The 20,236-nt window shown below is 43.7% G+C and overlaps 2 protein-coding genes across 4 annotated transcripts; both read right to left on the bottom strand.

The window, feature by feature from the left end:
- Nucleotides 1-885: 885 nt before the first annotated feature.
- Nucleotides 886-13,548, bottom strand: LOC121570501 (tetratricopeptide repeat protein 39A-like). Its single transcript, XM_041881960.1, has 18 exons — nucleotides 13,289-13,548; nucleotides 12,212-12,316; nucleotides 11,515-11,646; nucleotides 10,665-10,723; nucleotides 10,504-10,580; nucleotides 9,620-9,684; nucleotides 9,245-9,344; nucleotides 9,059-9,124; nucleotides 8,681-8,789; nucleotides 8,428-8,495; nucleotides 8,062-8,121; nucleotides 7,743-7,904; nucleotides 7,385-7,476; nucleotides 7,144-7,264; nucleotides 6,909-7,020; nucleotides 6,578-6,692; nucleotides 5,985-6,101; nucleotides 886-1,072 (listed from the first exon to the last, which is right to left on the bottom strand). Exons 1-18 carry the CDS (start codon nucleotides 13,321-13,323, stop codon nucleotides 961-963), a joined length of 1,707 nt encoding a protein of 568 aa, XP_041737894.1. The 5' UTR covers nucleotides 13,324-13,548; the 3' UTR covers nucleotides 886-960.
- Nucleotides 13,549-15,363: 1,815 nt separating this feature from the next.
- Nucleotides 15,364-20,219, bottom strand: LOC121570503 (tetraspanin-16). 3 transcript variants are annotated; one of them, XM_041881961.2, is made up of 8 exons: nucleotides 19,999-20,218; nucleotides 19,185-19,270; nucleotides 18,623-18,820; nucleotides 18,386-18,460; nucleotides 18,128-18,235; nucleotides 17,838-17,993; nucleotides 17,657-17,740; nucleotides 15,364-15,500 (listed from the first exon to the last, which is right to left on the bottom strand). In XM_041881961.2, the coding sequence occupies exons 1-8, from the start codon at nucleotides 20,084-20,086 to the stop codon at nucleotides 15,435-15,437; spliced, it is 861 nt and encodes a 286-aa protein (XP_041737895.1). In that variant the 5' UTR covers nucleotides 20,087-20,218; the 3' UTR covers nucleotides 15,364-15,434. The 3 variants fall into 3 exon arrangements, with proteins under 3 accessions (XP_041737895.1, XP_041737897.1, XP_041737896.1); XM_041881963.2 differs by lacking the exon at nucleotides 18,128-18,235 and having other exon boundaries at nucleotides 19,999-20,219; XM_041881962.2 differs by lacking the exon at nucleotides 17,657-17,740 and having other exon boundaries at nucleotides 19,999-20,219.
- Nucleotides 20,220-20,236: the final 17 nt, after the last annotated feature.

Consider the following 20,236-nt stretch of genomic DNA (forward strand, 5'->3'; position numbering starts at 1 on the left):
CTTACTGTGGAATGCAGAGTTTGGTTTTCGCCAGGCATTACTGGAACCATGTCATCCAAAAAGTTATACTTTTGAATAATCTGTCCATAGAACGTTCTTCCAAGAGTCTTGATGATCATCCAGGTGCTTTTTGGCAAACTTGAGTCAACTTTTTGGACAAGATGGGTCCCATTATGCCTGGCGAAAACCAAACTCTGCATTCCACAGTAAGAACATCATACCAAAGGTCAAGCATGGTGGTGGTGGTGTGATGGTTTGGGGATGCTTTGCTGCCTCAGGACCTGGACGACTTGCCTTATAGAAGGAACCATGAATTCTGCTCTGTATCAGAGAATTCTACAGGAGAATGTCAGACCATCCGTCTGTGAGCTGAAGCTGAAGCGCAGCTGGGTCATGCAGCAAGACAATGATCCAAAACACACAATCAAGTCTACATGAAAATTGCTAAAAAGCAACAAATTGGAAGTTTTGGAATGGCCTAGTCAAAGTCCAGACCTAATCCCAATTGAAATGTTGTGGCAGGACTTGAAACGAGCAGTTCATGCTTGAAAACCCACACGTCACTGAGTTAAAGCAGTTCTTTATGGAAGAGTGGGCCAAAATTCCTCCACAGCGACGTGAGAGACTGATCAACAACTACAGGAAGCATTTGGTTGGAGTCATTGTAGCTAAAGGTGGCACAACCAGTTATTGAGTGTAAGGGGGCAATTACTTTTTCACACAGGGGAATTGGATGTTGCATAACTTTGTTTATGAAATAAATATGTAATTGTTGTGTTATTTGTTCACTTATGTTCCCTTTATCTAATATTAGGTTTTGGTTGAAGATCTGATAACATTCAGTATCACAAATATGCAAAAGTAGAGAAAATTAGAAAGGGGGCAAATACTTTTTCATAGCACTGTACATGGCAGGGGAAGCAAGTCCAGTGCTTGCTCAGCACAATGACACCTGTTATACTACAGTGCTGTGATTTCATCTTGGTCACTAGTGTCAGCCTTGAGTTTGGAGAGGGCAGCATGGATCCTGAACTGGGTGCGTGACTCCATGGAGTACTCCTTGTAGTTATTTCTGAGGGAACAGAACAAAGTGGATAGGAATCATGAGTAAGACATAGTAACGGGGTAACGTTGTGTGTGTGCTATATACAGTGAGCTCCAAAAGGTATTGGGACAGTGACATTCTTTGTTTTTTTGGCTCTGTACTCCAGCACTTTGGATTTGAAATTACATTTACATTTACATTTTAGTCATTTAGCAGACGCTCTTATCCAGAGCGACTTACAGTTAGTGAATACATTTTTTTTTTTTTTTATACTGGCCCCCCGTGGGAATCGAACCCACAACCCTGGCGTTGCAAACGCCATGCTCTATCAACTGAGCTACATCCCTGCCGGCCATTCCCTCCCCTACCCTGGACGACGCTGGGCCAATTGTGCGCCGCCCAGGAGTCTCCCGGTCGCGGCCGGCTGCGACAGAGCCTGGATTCAAACCAGGATCTCTAGTGGCACAGTTAGCACTGCGATGCAGTGCTTTAGACCACTGCGCCACTCAGGACCACTGCGTCAACTGACAGTCTGGACTTTTAACCTCATAGTCATTGTATAATTTCAAATCCAAAGTGCTGGAGTACAGAGACAAAATAACAAAACATTTCACTGTTCCAGTACTTTTGGAGCTCACTGTATCTTCCAGCCGTCACCAATCCTGGTCCTGTAGAGCAAAATAGTGTGCAGGCTTTTGTTCCAGTCTAGCCTCAATACAACCAATTAAAATCAAATTGTATATTTGTCACACGCCCCGAATACAACAGGTGTAGACCTTACCGTGTAATGCTTACTTACAAGCCGTTAACCAACAATGCAGTTTTTAGAAAAATATGAGTTAAGGAAAAATATTTACATAATAAACTAAAGTAAAAAATAAGAACAACAATAAAATAACGAGGCTATATGCAGGGGGTACCGGTACCGAGTCAATGTGCGGGGGTACAGGTTAGTCGAGGTAATATGTACATGTAGGTAGGGGTAAAGTGACTATGCATAGATAATAGATAATAAACAGTGAGTAGCAGAAGCATAAAAAATCCATGCAAATAGTCCGGGTAGCCATTTGATTAGCTGTTCAGCAGTCATATGGCTTGGGGGTAGAAGCTGTTCAGAAGCCTTTTGGACCTAGACTTGGTGCTCCGGTACTGCTTGCCGTGCTGTAGCAGAGAGAACAGTCTATGACTAGTGTGGCTGGAGTCTTTGGCAATTTTTAGGGCCTTCCTCTGACACTGCCTGGTATAGTGTGAACTGGATGGCAGGAAGTTTAGCCCCAGTGATGTACTGGGCCGTACGCACTACCCCATGTAGCGCCTTGCGGTCGGATCTAAGGACCCATGCCAAATATTTTCAGTCTCCTGAGGGGGAATAGAAGTTGTCGTGGCCTCTTCACAACTGTCTTGGTGTGTTTGGACCATGATAGTTTAATGGTGATGTGGACACCAAGGAACTTGAACCTCTCAACCTGCTCCACTACAGCCCAGTCAATGAGAATGGGGGCGTGCTCGGCTCTCCTTTTCCTGTAGTCCACAATCATCTCCTTTGTCTTGGTCACGTTGAGGGAGAGGTTGTTGTCCTGGCACCACACGGCCAGATCTCTGACCTCCTCCCTATAGGCTGTCTCATCGTTGTCGGTGATCAGGCCTACCACTGTTGTGTCGTCGGCAAACTTAATGATGGTGTTGGAGTCGTGCCTGGCCATGCAGTCATGGGTGAACAGAGAGTACAGGAGGGGACTGAGCACGCACCCCTGAGGGGCCCCCGTGTTGAGGATCAGTGTGGCAGATGTGTTGTTACCTACCCTTACCACCTGGGGGCGGCCCGTCAGGAAGTCCAGGATCCAGTTGCAGAGGGAGGTGTTTAGTCCCAGGATCCTTAGCTTAGTGATGAGCTTAGAGGGCACTATGGTGTTGAATGCTGAGCTGTAGTCAATGAATAGCATTCTCACGTAGGTGTTCCTCTTGTCCAGGTGGGAAAGGGCAGTGTGGAGTGCAATAGAGATTGCATCATCTGTGGATCTGTTGGGGCGGTATGCAAATTGGAGTGGGTCTAGGGTTTCTGGGATAATGCTGTTGATGTGAGCCATGACAAGCCTTTCAAAGCACTTCATGGCTACAGACGTCAGTGCTACGGGTCAGTAGTCATTTAGGCAGGTTATCTTAGAGTCCTTGGGCACGGGGACTATGGTGGTCTGCTTGAAACATGTTGGTATTACAGACTCAGTCAGGGACATGTTGAAAATGTCAGTGAAGACACTTGCCAGTTGGTCAGCACATGCTCGGAGTACACGTCCTGGTAATCCGTCTGGCCCTGCGGCCTTGTGAATGTTGACCTGCTTAAAAGTCTTACTCACATCGGCTACGGAGAGCGTGATCACATAGTCATCCGGAACAGCTGGTGCTCTCATGCATGCTTCAGTGTTGCTTGCCTCGAAGCGAGCATAGAAGTGGTTTAGCTCGTCTGGTAGGTTTGTGTCACTGGGCAGCTCGCGGCTGTGCTTCCCTTTGTAGTCTGTAATAGTTTTCAAGCCCTGCCACATCCGACGAGCGTCAGAGCCAGTGTAGTACGATTCAATCTTAGACCTGTATTGACTCTTTGCCTGTTTGATGGTTCGTCGGAGGTCATAGCGGGATTTCTTAAAAGCGTCCGGGTTAGAGTCCCGTTCCTTGAAAGCGGCAGCTCTACCCTTTAGCTCAGTGCGGATGTTTCCTGTAATCCATGGCTTCTGGTTGGGGTATGTACGTACGGTCACTGTGGGGACGACATCATCGATGCACTTATTGATGAAGCCAGTGACTGATGTGGTGTACTCCTCAATGCTGTCTGAAGAATCCCGGAACATGTTCCAGTCTGTGCTAGCAAAACAGTCCTGTAGCTTAGCATCTGCGTCATCTGACCACTTTTTTATTAACCGAGTCACTGGTGCTTCCTGCTTTAGTTTTTGCTTATAAGCAGGAATCAGGAGGATAGAGTTATGGTCAGATTTGCCAAATGGAGGGCGAGGGAGAGCTTTGTATGCGTCTCTGTGTGTGGAGTAAAGGTGGTCTAGAGTTTTTTTTCCCTCTGGTTGCACATTTAACATGCTGGTAGAAATTAGGTAGAACGGATTTAAGTTTCCCTGCATTAAAGTCCCCGGCCACTAGGAGCGCTGCATCTGGATGAGCGTTTTCCTGTTGATTAATGGCCTTGTACAACTCATTCAGTGCAATCTTAATGCCAGCATTGGTTTGTGGTGGTAAATAGACAGCTATGAAAAATATAGATGAAAACTCTCTTGGTAAATAGTGTGGTCTACAGCTTATCATAAGATACTCTACCTCAGGCGAGCAAAACCTCGAGACTTCCTTAGTATTTGATTTTGTGCACCAGCTGTTGTTTACAAATATACACAGACCGCCACCCCTTGTCTTACCGGAGTCAGCCGTTCTGTCCTGCCGATGTAGCGTATAGCCTGCTAGCTGAATGTTATCATTGTCGTCGTTCAGCCGCGACTCGGTGAAACATAAGATATTACAGTTTTTAATGTCCCGTTGGTAGGATAACCGTAATCTTAAGTCGTCCACTTTATTTTCAAAAGATTGAACGTTGGCTAATAGGATTGATGGAAGAGGCAGTTTACTCGCTCGCCGTCGGATCCTTACAAGGCACCCCGATCTGCGTCCCCGATATCTCCGTCTCTTCCTCACGCGAATGACGGGGATTTGGGCCTTGTCGGGTGTCTGTATGATATCCTTCGCGGCCGCCTCGTTGAAGAAAAAATCTTTGTCCAATACGAGGTGAGTAATCGCTGTCCTGATATCCAGAAGCTCTTTTTGGTTATAAGAGACGATGGCAGAAACATTATGTACAAAATAAATTACAAATAACGCGGAAAAACACACATAATAGTACAATTGGTTAGAGGGCTGTAAAACGGCAGCCATCTTCTCCGGCGCTGTTCTCAGAACCTGTTGGATCGGAGGGTGAGGGCTAGGGCCATTCCCCCCAGAAATGTCTGGGAACTTGCAGGTGCCTTGGTGGAAGAGTGGGGTAACATCTCACAGCAAGAACTGGCAAATCTGGTGCAGTCCATGAGGAGGAGATGCACTGCAGTACTTAACGCAGCTGGTGGCCACACCAGACACTGACAGTTACTTTTGATTTTGATCCCCCCCTTTGTTCAGGGACACATTATTCAATTTCTATTAGTCACGTCTGTGAAAATTGTTCAGTTTATGTCTCAGTTGTTGAATCTTATGTTGATACAATTATTTACACATGTTAAGTTTGCTGAAAATAAACACAGTTGACAGTGAGAGGACGTTTCTTTTTTTGCTGAGTTTAGATGAAAGCTCTCTTGGTAAATAGTGTGGTCTACAGCTTATCATGAGATACTCTACCTCAGACGAGCAAAACGTAGAGACTTCCTTAATATTTGATTTGGCGCACCAGCTGTTATTGACAAATAGACACAGACCGCCACCCCTTTTCTTACCGGAGGCAGCTGTTCTGTCTTGCCGATGCACGGAAAAACCAGCCAACTGTATATTATCCATGTCGTAGTTCAGCCATGACTCGGTGAAACATAAGATATTACAGTTTTTAATGTCCCGTTGGTAGGATAGTCTTGAACGGAGCTCATCCAGTTTATTCTCCAATGATTGCACGTTGGCCAATAGGACGGATGGTAGAGGCGGGTTACCCACTCGCCGACGAATTCTCACAAGGCACCCGGACCTGCGTCCCCTGTATCTGAGTCTTCTCTTCATACGAATGACGGGGATTTGGGCCTGCTCAGGTATCTGGAATAAATCCTTCACGTCCGACTCGTTAAAGAAAATATCTTCATCCAGTTCGAGGTGAGTAATCGCTGTTTTCATGCCGAGCTGGAATGCAAGCCTGCTACATCCTACTACAGCTTGCAGGCTGTATTGGAACAACCAGTAAGAGGTGACTCACTTGGCCTTCACCAGTAGTTTGATGGCTTCCTCCTTGCGGCCCGTGTCCATGTAGACCACACTGAGCTCCAGCAGAGCGTTGGGCACCAGGTAATGGTCAAACTTGATCTTCTTCTCACTGGAGGTTAGAGAACAGACGGCCATATCATTAACCTCTTAGTCATTTACACTGAGCATGTTCATCTATCACTGACTGTCTCTAGACATTATTCAGAATGCATTTCACTGCTATGAGGTCCTACTGTCCTTCATAGCACTGCATTGCTCAACTTGCTATGATAAAACACTAGTGTGGTTTAATCAAACAAAGAACACATTGTTTGATTAAATACCATGAAAATATTTCCTTTTGGAATGGATGAGCTTGTTAAAAAAAACAAAAAAACATTGACACTCTGGACCTCAGGAAGAATAGCTGCTGTTTCAGCAAAAGGCTAATGGAGATCCAAATAAAACAATAAACTCGTTGTTTTATAACCTCTCAGCAAACATGATACATATGCGTCTGCATGTATTTACCATCTTGTTATACAACACACAGATCCAGGTGTGTATAAATGAAAGATACTCAGACTAAAAGATTCCCTATCTCACCTGTTGTACACCTTGTTGAAGCATTCCTCTGCAGCCTGAATGTGTCCCTGGTTCTTCAGACACAGCCCCTTCAGTAGGTGGATCACACAGCGGTCATCCACTGAATACTCATTTGCTGCCAAAACAAAAAAGAACACAGATTATAAAACCATGCATTCAAAATTACTCAACACAGGCTTAAGCAGAATGTGTGTAGAATGTCTTTATCCATTCTCTTTTGGTGATATTATAAGAGTAGTTATTGCTTCATGGCCAGCTGAGAGAAGCAGGCTGGTTTGGTCCAGTCAGTCTGACCGTCTGAAACTGGTTAGCCCCAGACAGGTTGCATTACCGGGAGATTCCAGCAGGGTGCGCTCTGCCTCCACCAGTGTCTGCAGCATGCCCTCGGTCAGCTCTGGCCGCTTGCTGATCATGGAGAAGCCGTTCCACATGTACATCATCTCCTACCACAATGTAGAAAGAGAGAATACTGTCAGAACCATACAAATACAACTGACCGTTACCATTTTAGCTACAGATTTGAGTATGTCTTTATGCAGCTTTGCGTATGTGGGGTGGGGTCTTACCAGCACAGGCACTGGGAGCCTCACTGGGCAGCTAGCTTTGTAACGTCTAGCCTTGCGAATGGCAAACTTCTCTGTGGGGGGAGACTTCCCTGCTATCTTTTGCTTGAAGGTGGACACCTGTCTAAGAGAGTGGGCAAAGACAGAAAAAGAGAAGGGGCCAGGAAAGAGAGGGGTGGTCACAAAGAAGGGACTGGGGAATTTCAAGTTAGTTTTTTTGTTGTTGAGATTAGCGTTTGTTTACCTGAAGAGCTCAACCTCATCTTCCCCAAAGGGCCTAGCCTCCCCTGGAGCCAGCATGCTCAGGTAAGCAGCCTTCATGTACACATACATGGCCTGAAGGAAAGACAAGCCTCATTTCCGTCAGGACCCAGCCATACAGTAAGTACAGTTTAATAATGTCAACAGTCTGTGGTGGGGAGAAAATACTGCATTGGCTTTAAAAACCATACACTTAGTGGGCAGGTCAAAACCGTTGACTGAATTCAATTAAGAGTGTCTGCTCAAGTGGTTTTGTGTTTTCGATTAACATATGGGCGTGGGAATTGTGTCTTCCCAATTGGGTCCTAGGCTATACTCAACACTACAGCACACTCTCTTGCCTTGGACCAGCGGCTCTCATTGCTCAGTAGGTCTGCGTAGAAGTAGGCCATCCTCCACACGCACTTGTATGTGAAGCACCACATCAGCTCCCAGTAGCACATGTGGTGGAACTGCTTCCACTGCTGCTGAGCTTTGCAGCCATCCTCAAACAGCACCACCGCCTGGTAACACATCGCCATTACAGTATACCCCACCAGGAAAACAGGCACACACTGACTCATTCTAGGCCTATCAATAAAAACACCACTGCTAAATATGACTGTAAAAAGGGACAGATAACACAAATAGCATCACAAAGACATTTAACTTGAGGCTCACCTCATCAATGTTCCCCTTGATCGCCTCAGCCCTACCTGCGAAGAAGAGAAATATGGCCCCCTGAAGGGAAGTGGAAAGAAACGTAAACATTCTCTGATAACACCATATATAATACTTTGGCAGTGGCTAGCACTTGTAAAATGACAAACTTACACAATGGTAGCTCAAGCATAAGCACCTCCTCTGACTAAATGACCTATCACATGGTCAGTGCATTACTTACCCACATTACGCCCACATTGTAAACCTATTATTTTAGATTGTGTTTGCCAAGACGTCTGCTGGTATCGGTACACATTGTGTTCCATACAGAGTTGAGTTTGCTTTGGGCTTGGTGAGAGCCTGGGGAGGAGGAGTGTCACTCACCTGTGGGTAGCGCAGCCGGAAAGGCTTCAGCAGCTTCTCAGCATCAGCCACGTCCCCCTCACCCGTCCCTGTAGAGTGATAAAGAAATGAAAACACAGAAACCCACAAACACAGTCTACCCTCTCTCTCTTCAGCTCTCTCACACACACGTGTATGTTATACATAAATTATGTTGTAATGTATTTCTGTCATGTCCGGACAGCCAAGTCAGTTGTGATCTCCATTCACTTCCTGGTTGTGAGGAGTAGAGTACCGAGTATGAAGGTGAGGAAGGTGTAGTAACAGAGCAACAGCAGAGCACACAGCATGGAGCGCAGGTTGTGTGTAGTGGCACCATCATTCAGCTGGGACAGACCATACTCCTGCACACAAGAACATACAGTATATGCTGAGGGAGAGAGAAACAGAGACAACCTGTAAAGCAGGGCTGCCCAACGCTGTTCCTGTTGAGCTACCGACCTGTAGGTTATCTAGCAGACCTGATTCTAATAATTACCTGCCTGATAAGGTGAATAATGGTAATTACAACTGGGGGAAAAACTACAGCAGGCTAGCTCTCCAGGAACAAGGTTGGGCCGCCCTGCTGTAAACCAATCACTTTCTATATACAAGATAGAATGAGCAACTATACCTTGTCTCCAGAGAAGCCAGCAAACTCTAAAACTTTGAGTAACCGAGGTGGGAACATGGAGAGAGTCTGTGGAAGACAGTACAGAACCCTGTGATACAGCATAAGGTCTGACTGACACGTGGTAAAACACGTAATGATCTAACAAATGGGCCATTAATGGAATATGGGGATGCTTGTGGGACATACCAAGTTGAATGCTCCGATCCCAAAAGACACCCCTCCCTCTAAGTGAATGTGGTTGGGTCCTTGGAGAGAGCTGTTAGACTGTATGAAGGTGTGCAGCTCCCTGTGTCATAAAAAGCAATTATGTCATTCATAGTCTAACATGATTATACATAATGATATAATAGGGTGTAATAATGCGGGATTATTACACAATAAAAACACATCTAACTGACTGATAACTACAGACACTTACCAGAGAAAATGGCCATTATTGTTTTAACAACTGAACAGTGTGTTATTGTAATAGCAGTGCATAATTTGGTAAATATAATTATTGATTCACAATTACACTGTATAATGTTAGAACCATTTTTGCCCTTTCTCCTGCAAACTTACTTGTAAATCAGGTAACTGTTGCGTACTTTGATTCCTCCTTTGATAAAACTCACCATGTTCTCATCCTTGAGGAAGAGGGAAAATAAAACAGATTTTAACAAAAGGTGTCAACTGGTGAGACAGTAATGTACTGTATCCACAAATGAATGGGAGGACAGGGGAAACCTGTTGGATCACGCTTTAAACTATGCACACAGACTCAAAACACCACGAAGCAGGAAGGCAAACTACAATGTGTTTCATCGACCAATATCTAAATCAGTTGGATACAGTTATCATACATACAGGTAACGGCCAACATAAAGGAAACACCAGCATAAAGTGTCTTAATAGGGCGTTGGGCCACCACGAGCTGCCAGAACTGCTTCAATGCGTCTTGGCATAGATTCTACAAGTGTTTGGAACTCTATTGGAGGAATAAGACATTCTTCCACTAGAAAATCCGTAATTTTGTGTTTTGTTGATGGTGGTGGAAAATGCTGTCTCAAGCACTGCTCCAGAATCTCCCAAAAGTGTTCAATTGGGTTGAGATCTGGTGACTGAGACAGACACACACACACCCTTTAAACCCCCTATGCTCCTTCAAGACCCCTCTTTCAAAGTAACTGATCTCTTCTTCTAGCCATAGTATCCAAAATAATGGGCAACTAGGCATGTTTATACATTATCCTAAGCATGAGGGGATGTTAATTGCTTAATTGACTCAGAAAACCACACCTGTGTGGAAGCACCTGCTTTCAATAAACTTTGTATCCCTCATTTACTCAAGTGTTTCCTTTATTTTGGCAGTTACCTGTGCATCAATGCTAAAACGAAACATCAGCATTATGTCATTAACCAGGATCAGTAAGATTTAGAATTGACGACAGGAGGACCTGTCTTACCTGTAGGAAGGTGAGAGCTGCCCTTTGGAGCAAGCATTCAGCATAACACGCTTCAGCATGGAGAGCTTGGAGCTGTTCTGCAAACCCGCACACAAACGGTCAGTGGCTATTTGAAATCTGCCATAATAATAGGCTGAGGCCCAATTAGAAAAGCCCTTTACCTTCAGTTAGACGCTCTCCAGGTGATTTACTGATATTACTAGGGGACTTTCGTCGAAACCTAAGAAGAAATTAGACAAACTATGAGCCTAACACAATATATATATCATTGAGCAATGCATGTTTCTCATGTTAGTCACATGGGCATTCATATGGAACAACATTATAACACATGACAGCCTTTCGACCACCTCCAGCAATCTCAAGTGACCTTGCTTGCTGTAGGCTAGAGGTGTCAAACTCATTCCATGGAGGGCCTAGTGTTTGCAGGTAGAACAGAAAACTAACAGGCTCCGGACCTCATAGGGTAAGAGCTGAGTACCCCTGCTGTACACCATCAAGAGCCGCTCTGGCCATGCAAACACAGGCAAATTCCAGCACGGGCGCAAAGAGACCTGGTTGCCATGTAAATGCTCTCATTTGCCTGCAGGCTGATGGAAAGGGGAATAATAGCCTTAGTGGCATATTAGGTCTAACTGTTAGAGGCCAGACCAGACCAACTGTCTGAATATTCCAGGATGTCCCTCTATTGGGCTCCCGAGTGGCGCAGCGATCTAAGGCACTGCATCTCAGTGCTTGAGGCGTCACTACAGACCCCTTGGTTCAATTCCAGGCTGTATCACAACCGGCAGTGATTGGGAGTCCCATAGGGCGGCGCACAATTGGCCCAGCGTCGTCCGGGTTTGGCCGTCATTGTAAATAAGAATTTGTTCTTAACTGACTTGCCTAGTTAAATAAAAAATATATAAAATATTGACCTTTTGTGGATGTTGCTTGTGCCTATAATATGAACTAATGTGTAAAAGAGGACATGAAACAGATGACAGTGTCCATGTACAGTAGCATCCTCACCTCTGGCAGACCTCCTGGGCACTCTTCATGGTGTTGCCTGCATTGACGATGTCATCCTGCTGGAAGGTCATCATAGCCTGCATCTCCAGCACAGTGGCGTAGATCAGAGCATGGTACATACTCTCCTTTACCCTTCAACGCAACACACACAACATCATCATCATCATACACACCCCACTGACAACAATCAGAAAATAGCAAGTATTTACCTTCCAGCTAACTTTTTAATTTCCTTTAGAAATAAATATGTGGCTTGCTTCCAATATAGGGATTGGCTTCACCCATTGGTAATGAGGAAAGACATACAGTAGCCAACAGTAAACACCTCTAATTATTTTTCTATCTTCCTCTATCTCTTCCATTTCACTACAGCTTGTGTGTGTATGGTGTTCATTTTCCAGGGCCACTGTTCTGCCCGTTGAGCCCTGGGCGTCAGCTTCAGTAAACACTCCATATCCTGGAGAAGTGACAGGGCCTGATGCCTTGGGTAGTAGGAAGTGCAACACTACACTGTTCACTGCACTACACCACAATACCAGGTCACACCTCAACAGTGCTGATGTTGCACTAAGTTACACACCACTCAATGACAAAAGGCTAAAGGCTGCACAAATATGCCTCAAGACACCCTGTACACACTAACTGGCCAATGGAGAGTTTGAAGCCCACTTTAGTCCAGTGAGAGTTGCACTGTTACCGTGGCCGCAGTTTGTCCAGGCTCTCACTGAAGTGGTTGTTGAGGAAGAGGTCCAGGGCCTCCATACACTCCTCAAGGCACGCCTGCAGGGTCATCTGTGAGGAGCTGCACACACACACACTACAATGGTTACACGGACAGTAAGTATCAGCTTTATTATTGTCTCTCTTCCAGAGAGAGAAAGAAAAAGTGTAATGGAAGGGCTCTAAAGCCCATAGGTAAGGTAAGTTGCCTGCAACAGTGTCAATACACACATGCACAAGCACCCCCCTGTTCACAGCAGTCTGCACACACCGCTCATAGTGTCTTACCTTGATTACTGCACTGTTAGGTTTAGAGCTTGCAAGAAAGGCATTTCATTGTACTTGTGCACATAACATTAAAACCTGGCACGGTTGGATCCAAAGCTTTCTGGTGCACAGTAAAAATAAGAAAAATTAAAAATATCCTTTTGGCCAAGCTAGTCCTGTCAAAATCCTCTAATGTACGCATTTATTTAGAGTCAGAACTCTTAGAAATCAGCTGCAAGATGATCTAAGAAAACTAGCATTCTTGTATGACTTCAAGATAAAGAGCTCATCAACATAAAACATATGTTCAACATAAAACATGCTTTGTGAGGAGTAATATTTGTGTCTGAGGAAAGCACTAAACTGAAACTACACTTCACTTGACAGGAATAAGGAAGAAAGGAGGGGAGAGAGTGAGTCATGCTAAAATAAATAAGATATCTTCACCTATTCATGCATTGGCTGGTCTTTTGTTGAATTATTTGATTAAACATGAATCGGATGTACTCTCTCCAAAATAATATATTATTAAACTACCATCCTGATTCTGTCCATCTTAATGTCAACACAAAACCAATGTAGAGTAAAATAAATTAAATATCCCAAATAACTTCCAAATAAAGTAATGCAACTAAGTACTTCATCAGTAAGTACTTGTCTTGATTTCAAAAAAAAATATCCGCGTATTTACATTAATTAAATTGATGTTGAATAACTATATAAACCGAACAACCAAGAGAAAATTGTTCAGTGCAGTAGGCCAAGCTGTCTCGATGTTGAAACTTACTTCGCTGCCGCAGGTGCATCTTTCCCATTGGACATTTTTTCTTTCGGGCACTCTGCCCAAAACACCTGTCTAAAAGTAGCCTACTCAGAAGGGTTTGAGGAAAAACATTAACTAGCAAATTGTTTTAATAACAAGCTGGGTGGAGGGTTGATAGATTCCGCTTCAGAACAGAAGTTGAATTGAGTTGTGGAATCTTGTTGGGATTGTAATTTGAGGAGGAGAGTTGCAGAGGCGTCAAGTGCTCGAATGCGGTGTGTGGAAAAGAAGCGAGGACTGGATTGACTCCTCCTTCAACATCAGCAGGCTCAATAGGTCATGTCTGGAAGGGATACTGCTTTTGTCAAATTGACGTCAAAAGTCTTCTTTTTTTTTGGGGGGTGTATAATATGGCCAAGTCCCATTGTGTCCAATTTATGCACATCTTGGCAAACTAATAGGATAAGAAACTGCAGTTTTCCAACAGCCTACATTTTATATTAAGTAATTCATTCGGGATTATATTATGTGTGTGTGTGTGTGTGTGTGTGTGTGTTTGAAAAGGTCACACGCCAAGCCTCTCTTATATCTGACCCTTTACATATTAACATTGTTCTGTAAACTGTATAACTCACTGAAGAGAGATGGAAAACCCTAAAAGTAAACACCAGTTCAGATGAATTCCAGTCTCACTGAAGGCAGTAGAGGTGTCATAATACCCATAAAACCTAGCGGTCAAACGGGGGATTGGTTCCAATCGTTTTTCCATCTTTTATTTTTCCCATGTGATTTTAGAAACACTTAAATAAGGGCTGTGTTTCGTGTAGGTTTACCCTGGGGTAACATTTTGATAGCCATGTCAATCTCTCTCAGACCAGGTGAATTTTATCAAAATATTCGTCTCTATTTACTCTCAGATTCAAAAATGCTTATTAGCATCAAAGTAGACATCTTGCAAAACTACAAATCCCTGCAAGCTCCTGCACTTCATCTCTAGCGGGCACCTTTGCTAACAGGTCAATTTAAAACTTGCACAACACAGTTCACAGAATTGTCCATTTAAAGAAATTTAGCCAATTTATGAATTACTACATTTAACTAACATTAGATAGTTAATCCAGAGATTCTTACCTTTGCCTTGATTCGGCAGTCTCGTCCAGATCATCATGGCATTTGTAGTTCTTTATGATAGCCACATTAGCAGCTAATTAGCATTTCATTTTTGGGAGGTAAATACAGGCGAGGATATTGATAAGTCACCTTGTCCTAGAGAGATTTACACGGTTATCAAAACGTCACGCCAGGGTAAGCCTACACGAAACACAGCCCTTGTAAGTGGACAGACAGTCCCTGTAATCACAGGGATTTTAGATGTGGCCTTCAAGTGTCACTTATTTTATATTATTTTTGAACATATTCTACACCTTATCAACAATAGTTGCAATAGATGTAAAAAATAATAATAAACATTATCAAAGTAAATAATAGTTCTACCTCAATCAGCTATTTTGTGTAAATAGAAGCAGCTATTGCATAGAATTGTATCAAGTCACCTTAATCTTAAATGTAAAAATATGCATGGGAGGTAGTTTAGATTTAAATGTATTCTCTCTACACTTCACTAATTTATAAATTCACATGAGGGCGCTGTTGTCATATTTGTGAGCACTAAAATTCAACTGAGCTGATTGCAGAATACACATTCTGTTGGAATTTAACATAAAGTGGGGTGGCAGGAAGTCTAGCGGTTAAGAGCGTTAGGCCAGTAACTGAAAGGTCGCTGGTTAGAATCCCTGAGCCGGAAAAGTGGAAAAATCTGCCATTTTGCCCTTGAGCAAGGCAGTTAACCCCCAACAATAACTGCTGCCCGGGTGCCGATGATGTCGATTAAGGCAGCCCCCCACACCTCTCTGATTCAGAGGGGTTGAGTTAAATGCGGAAGATGCATTTCGGTTGAATGCATTCAGTTATGCATACTGACTAGGTTTCCCATTCCCAGTGAAAACAAAGTACATAGCTTTAAAATAAATATAATTAACTTTTAATATAACCAAAATAACAGATCAGATTTCATCTAAGGAAAACACACTAACTTTTATTGTTTAGCAGAACTTTATTGTTGCCTGTGGGGGTTGTTGGTGTCCTCCAGGTGTGGATGGACCCTTTGGCTTCACCAAGGATGCCTCATGAGCCCCAGCTTCACAAACAAAACCATGGCAAGGATCATGGAGGATAACTGCAAAGAGAAGAGAGGATAGGAAAACAATGACTTGAAGCCAAGCAACATTATCTGTTCAGCAACCAATTGCTATAGAATAGATCAACTCAGCAAAAAATGAAACGTCCCTTTTTCAGGACCCTGTCTTTCAAAGATAATTCGTAAAAATCCAAATAACTTCACAGATCTTAATTGTAAAGGGTTTAAACACCGTTTCCCATGCTTGTTCAATTAACCATAATTAATGAACATGCACCTGTGGAACGGTCGTTAAGACACTAACAGCTTACAGACGGTAGTCAATTAAGGTCACAGTTATGAAAACTTAGGACACTAAAGAGGCCTTTCTACTGACTCTGAAAAACACCAAAAGAAAGATGCCCAGGGTCCCTGCTCATCTGTGTGAACGTGCCTTAGGCATGCTGCAAGGAGGCATGAGGACTGCAGATGTGGCCAGGGCAATAAATTGCAATGTCCGTACTGTGAGACGCCTAAGACAGCGCTACAGGAAGACAGGACGGACAACTGATCGTCCTCGCAGTGGCAGACCACATGTAACAACACCTGCACAGGATCGGTACATCCGGCAACAACAACTGCCCGAGTTACACCAGGAACGCACAATCCCTCCATCAGTGCTCAGACTGTCCACAATAGGCTGAGAGAGGCTGGACTGAGGGCTTGTAGGCCTGTTGTAAGGCAGGTCCTCACCAGACATCACCGGCAACAACGTCACCTATGGGCACAAACCCACCGTCGTGCTCTTCACTGACGAGTCGCGGTTTTGTCTCACCAGGGGTGATGGTCGGATTCGCGTTTATCGTCATAGGAATGAGCGTTACACCGAGGCCTGTACTCTGGAGCGGAATCGATTTGAAGGTGGAGGGTCCGTCATGGTCTGGGGCGGTGTGTCACAGCATCATCGGACTGAGCTTGTTGTCATTGCAGGCAATCTCAACACTGTGCGTTACAGGGAAGACATCCTCCTCCCTCATGTGGTACCCTTCCTGCAGGCTCATCCTGACATGACCCTCCAGCATGACAATGCCACCAGCCATACTGCTCGTTCTGTGCGTGATTTCCTGCAAGACAGGAATGTCAGTGTTCTGCCATGACCAGCGAAGAGCCCGGATCTCAATCCCATTGATCACGTCTGGAACCTGTAGGAACGGAGGGTGAGGGCTAGGGCCATTCCCCCCAGAAATGTCCAGGAACTTGCAGGTGCCTTGGTGGAAGAGTGGGGTAACATCTCACAGCAAGAACTGGCAAATCTGGTGCAGTCCATGAGGAGATGCACTGCAGTACTTAATGCAGCTGGTGGCCACACCAGATACTGACTGTTACTTTTGATTTTAACCCCCCTTTGTTCAGGGACACATTATTCAATTTCTGTTAGTCACATGTCTGTGGAACTTGTTCAGTTTATGTCTGAAAATAAACGCAGTTGACAGTGAGGACGTTTCTTTTTTTGCTGAGTTTAGTAAGCAAACTAAGAATACTTGTCAAAGAATGTCTCTTTAGGTCCTAATGGTGAGCTACTGTAGAAAAAGTATTACTTTGCTTTAAAAAGTACAGTTGTTTCCAGCAATAGTTATTAGGTCTGAGAGAGGTTAAAGTTCTCCAGAAGACCTTAAGGGAGCAGCGTAACTCATAGGGAGATTCTCAATTGTGAAAAGTCCTCTCCTCGACTCCTCCGTCCTCCTCTCCTCCATGACCCGGAAACCGATAAGTGGTCGAGTGGTCGAGGACAGTTGAAAATCGTTCGTAGGCGAACAGAGGAGTTTGCTCCCCTCGATTACTTTGTTCGGCAAAGGATACTGAAGTGCATCCTCCACAAAGAGTTTTGAAATCTGCCACACACCCTTTGAATCAGCTGTTTACTCGGATGAGAAAAGCATGCACAGATTTTAAAAGGATACTCTACTAATCCTTTTATCTTCATTTATTTTTACCACTTTTCACATGTATTTTGCGATTCCTCTGTAAACGTCATCTGCTTGATGACGAGCTAGTGGAGAAAGAGTCATTTCATACAAGCACTTTTTTTACACGTTTCCTATCCTCGACTCCTATCCTTGATTACTTTTGACCTTTTTCAAAAAGAGGCGAGGAGAAGACGGAGGAGAGGACGCAAGGAGTCAAGCAAAACCAATTGAGATTCTCCCATAGCATACCTCCATCATACATATGCAGCCAGCTGCTGATCCCAGAATGACACTCTGCTGTCTGATCACTGTGATGACCTTACCAAAGCAGCTCTTGGGGAAACACACAGGGGGCATTTGGCTTAAGGCTTTACAGCATTAGAGCACAGACTGATACAACATAGTGCAGTGAGGCACTGGGTTTGGTTACCTGTGGTTGGATCAGACTTGGAGTGATGGTGATACCGTCACAGTCTGCAAGGGTCTTGTTCATGCAGCATGTCTTAGGGTAGTTCAAACCTGTGGTTGTACTGAACACAGAGCCCTTGAAATCTACTGTCGAGTTCTCAAAGCCACAGCATTTGAACTAAGAGATGAAAAACCAATAAAGAAATCAAAGACATTAGCTGTAATAACTACTGTCTGGGATGCTCTGGTGGTCAAAGGAACCAAATAGTAAAGCCAAGCCTATTTGGACCTTTCCCCATTAGAGCATCTCACCTTGATCATGACTGTGTTCCATGCTGTTGAGATGGGGTCTGTTGCCGCTGGGCCCATATAGGCAGTCATAAGGGAATTCTTGCTTGCATCACGTACCACTAAGCTAACCTGTCACATATAGACATCACAGTTTATCGAAAGGCATAGCCTGGCTAGGCTATATCATACAAATAATTGAATAATTTACAGGGCTCTAAATTATGATATACGTTTGCCTTCTTGATGATACAGATGCCAGGAGTGTTCAATTATTCTTACCAGATTCCGGTACGTCAAGACAAAAATAGTCCCAATGATTTCAGCAACAAACAGCATTGTCACGATGAAGAAAAACTGTTCAGGTTACAAAAAAAACAGGGATAGTGAAAATGTTGCCTCTTATTGAAGCTTGTAGGGGGTAAAGATTGGGACATTTACAACTCTGCAGTAGTATAACACAGTAAGACAATTACTGTCTGGTGCCTTGAAATTGACTGCACAACTGTTGTCTCGCACCAGCATGATGAAGAAGCGGTTCTCTTTCCAAGCCCCACAGCAGCCGATGAGACCCGTGAAAGACAGCACTGAGCCCATACCAATACAGATGTAGCTGATGTAGATGAGCTGAGACGAATAGGGACCAAGGACATCCACAAAGGTAGCTGCTCCATATCTAATCCATGCACCAAGCCCCAGCAGCACAAAGCCACTTATCTGGAGGGGAGAGGATTGTGGTGTTCTTTCAATATTATTATTTTTTCATCATCAACTAATAAATTGCATTTGAGTTGTTATGGACTTGTCTATTTTTCTTCTATGTTTTGCCAGTTAGATTTCTGAGGCTAGGTAATATTACAATGACAACAACAGCAGTTGCTGTCTTCTTCTGTGTGTTTGACTTTTGCAATGCATTCACAAACCTAGGTTTTATGAGAGGGCAACTATATTTCTGAAGATATAGCTAGCCAAGAACAGTTTACATGATAGGTTATAGAAGAATGTTAATTATTTGCATTTCAAACACAGGCACAGTTCAACAGGGCTTTGTTTGTTAGCTAGGCAACAGTTAGCTACTTACAACAAGTATCACACAAAGCAGCAACATCAAATACCGCATCCATGAGTACAGTTTGTCATGTCTAGCCATTTTGCGAGTTCGACCTTCTATAATCAAAGGAGAAAAGACATGACAAAATTATACAGAACAGGATAGGCTTATAATAATACTAGCTAATGAGACACATTTTGGGTAAACAGCTGAGGGATGGGGCTGAATAAATGTTACTACTCTCAAATTCATAGATGGAGCTATGGATGCCAGGACTGACCATCCATTAGATCCAAATGTTAACCATGTTTTGAAGTTGTACAGTGTTTGTTTATAATTACAAACAATGGAATAAATATGGGTTTTAATGTGGCAAGCAGTTTAACTAACGCTAAGCTCATGATAAATGTATGAGTTATATTCTTCAAGAGTAAATAGCTAGCTAATAGTATCACTAATTAAAAATATAGATTAAAAAATGGATGTACCAACCCCAGATTGCCCCTTTAAAAATTGACTAACATTAACGATCAGTTCGATGTGGCTAGCGTTAGCTAACTAACGCGGCAAGCTAACTATTAGCCTATTTAGACTAGGTACTGTAGCTAGCTAACGTTAGTGACCTGACCATGGATCGCTTGCTACTGGTAGGTAGCTAACTTAGCTAGCTAACGTTAGCAAACACGTTACTTTAACATGCCCAAAATTAACTAGTCAACCCTCTATGTTTAGACATTATAGTTAAATTAGCTAGCTAGCGCAATTTTAGATAGCTAGCTAACGTTAGCATTAGTTAGCATAGGCTAAATGGTCACATGAAAAAATAAGGACCGTCTGTCCTTACTTTTAATAGGTCCAGACGATTTAGGCCTACTGCTATTAAGGCCTACTTGCTGCCAACTGTCTGTGTCTGCCTGGCCAACAGGTGTCATGTTCTGGGTCCAGTCACACACTTTGGTCAAAGACAGCACAGTATGAAGAAAGTCTAAAACTGCTTCTCCAATAGAAATCCCCAATCAAACTTGTAGGCGATGTCATCGTCATGGCGACGTTGGCTAGCTAAACTCATGCGTAGAAATACG

The sequence above is a fragment of the Coregonus clupeaformis genome, chromosome 7 (genome assembly GCF_020615455.1).
Source record: "Coregonus clupeaformis isolate EN_2021a chromosome 7, ASM2061545v1, whole genome shotgun sequence".
Lineage (NCBI taxonomy): Eukaryota > Metazoa > Chordata > Actinopteri > Salmoniformes > Salmonidae > Coregonus > Coregonus clupeaformis.

Excerpts from the sequence above, each read along its gene's own strand:
- LOC121570501 (XM_041881960.1), bottom strand. The coding sequence starts at position 13,323 with ATGTCCAATGGGAAAGATGCACCTGCGGCAGCGAA. Across the intron at positions 6,102-6,577 it reads TTCAACAAGGTGTACAACAG|TGAGAAGAAGATCAAGTTTG; the intron begins GTGAGATAGGGA and ends TCTAACCTCCAG. Across the intron at positions 1,073-5,984 it reads AAACTACTGGTGAAGGCCAA|AAATAACTACAAGGAGTACT; the intron begins GTGAGTCACCTC and ends CTGTTCCCTCAG.
- LOC121570503 (XM_041881961.2), bottom strand. The coding sequence starts at position 20,086 with ATGACACCTGTTGGCCAGGCAGACACAGACAGTTGGCAGCAAGTAGGC. Across the intron at positions 18,236-18,385 it reads TCTTGACGTACCGGAATCTG|GTTAGCTTAGTGGTACGTGA; the intron begins GTAAGAATAATT and ends TATATGTGACAG. Across the intron at positions 17,741-17,837 it reads CAAGTCTGATCCAACCACAG|AGCTGCTTTGGTAAGGTCAT; the intron begins GTAACCAAACCC and ends TGTTTCCCCAAG.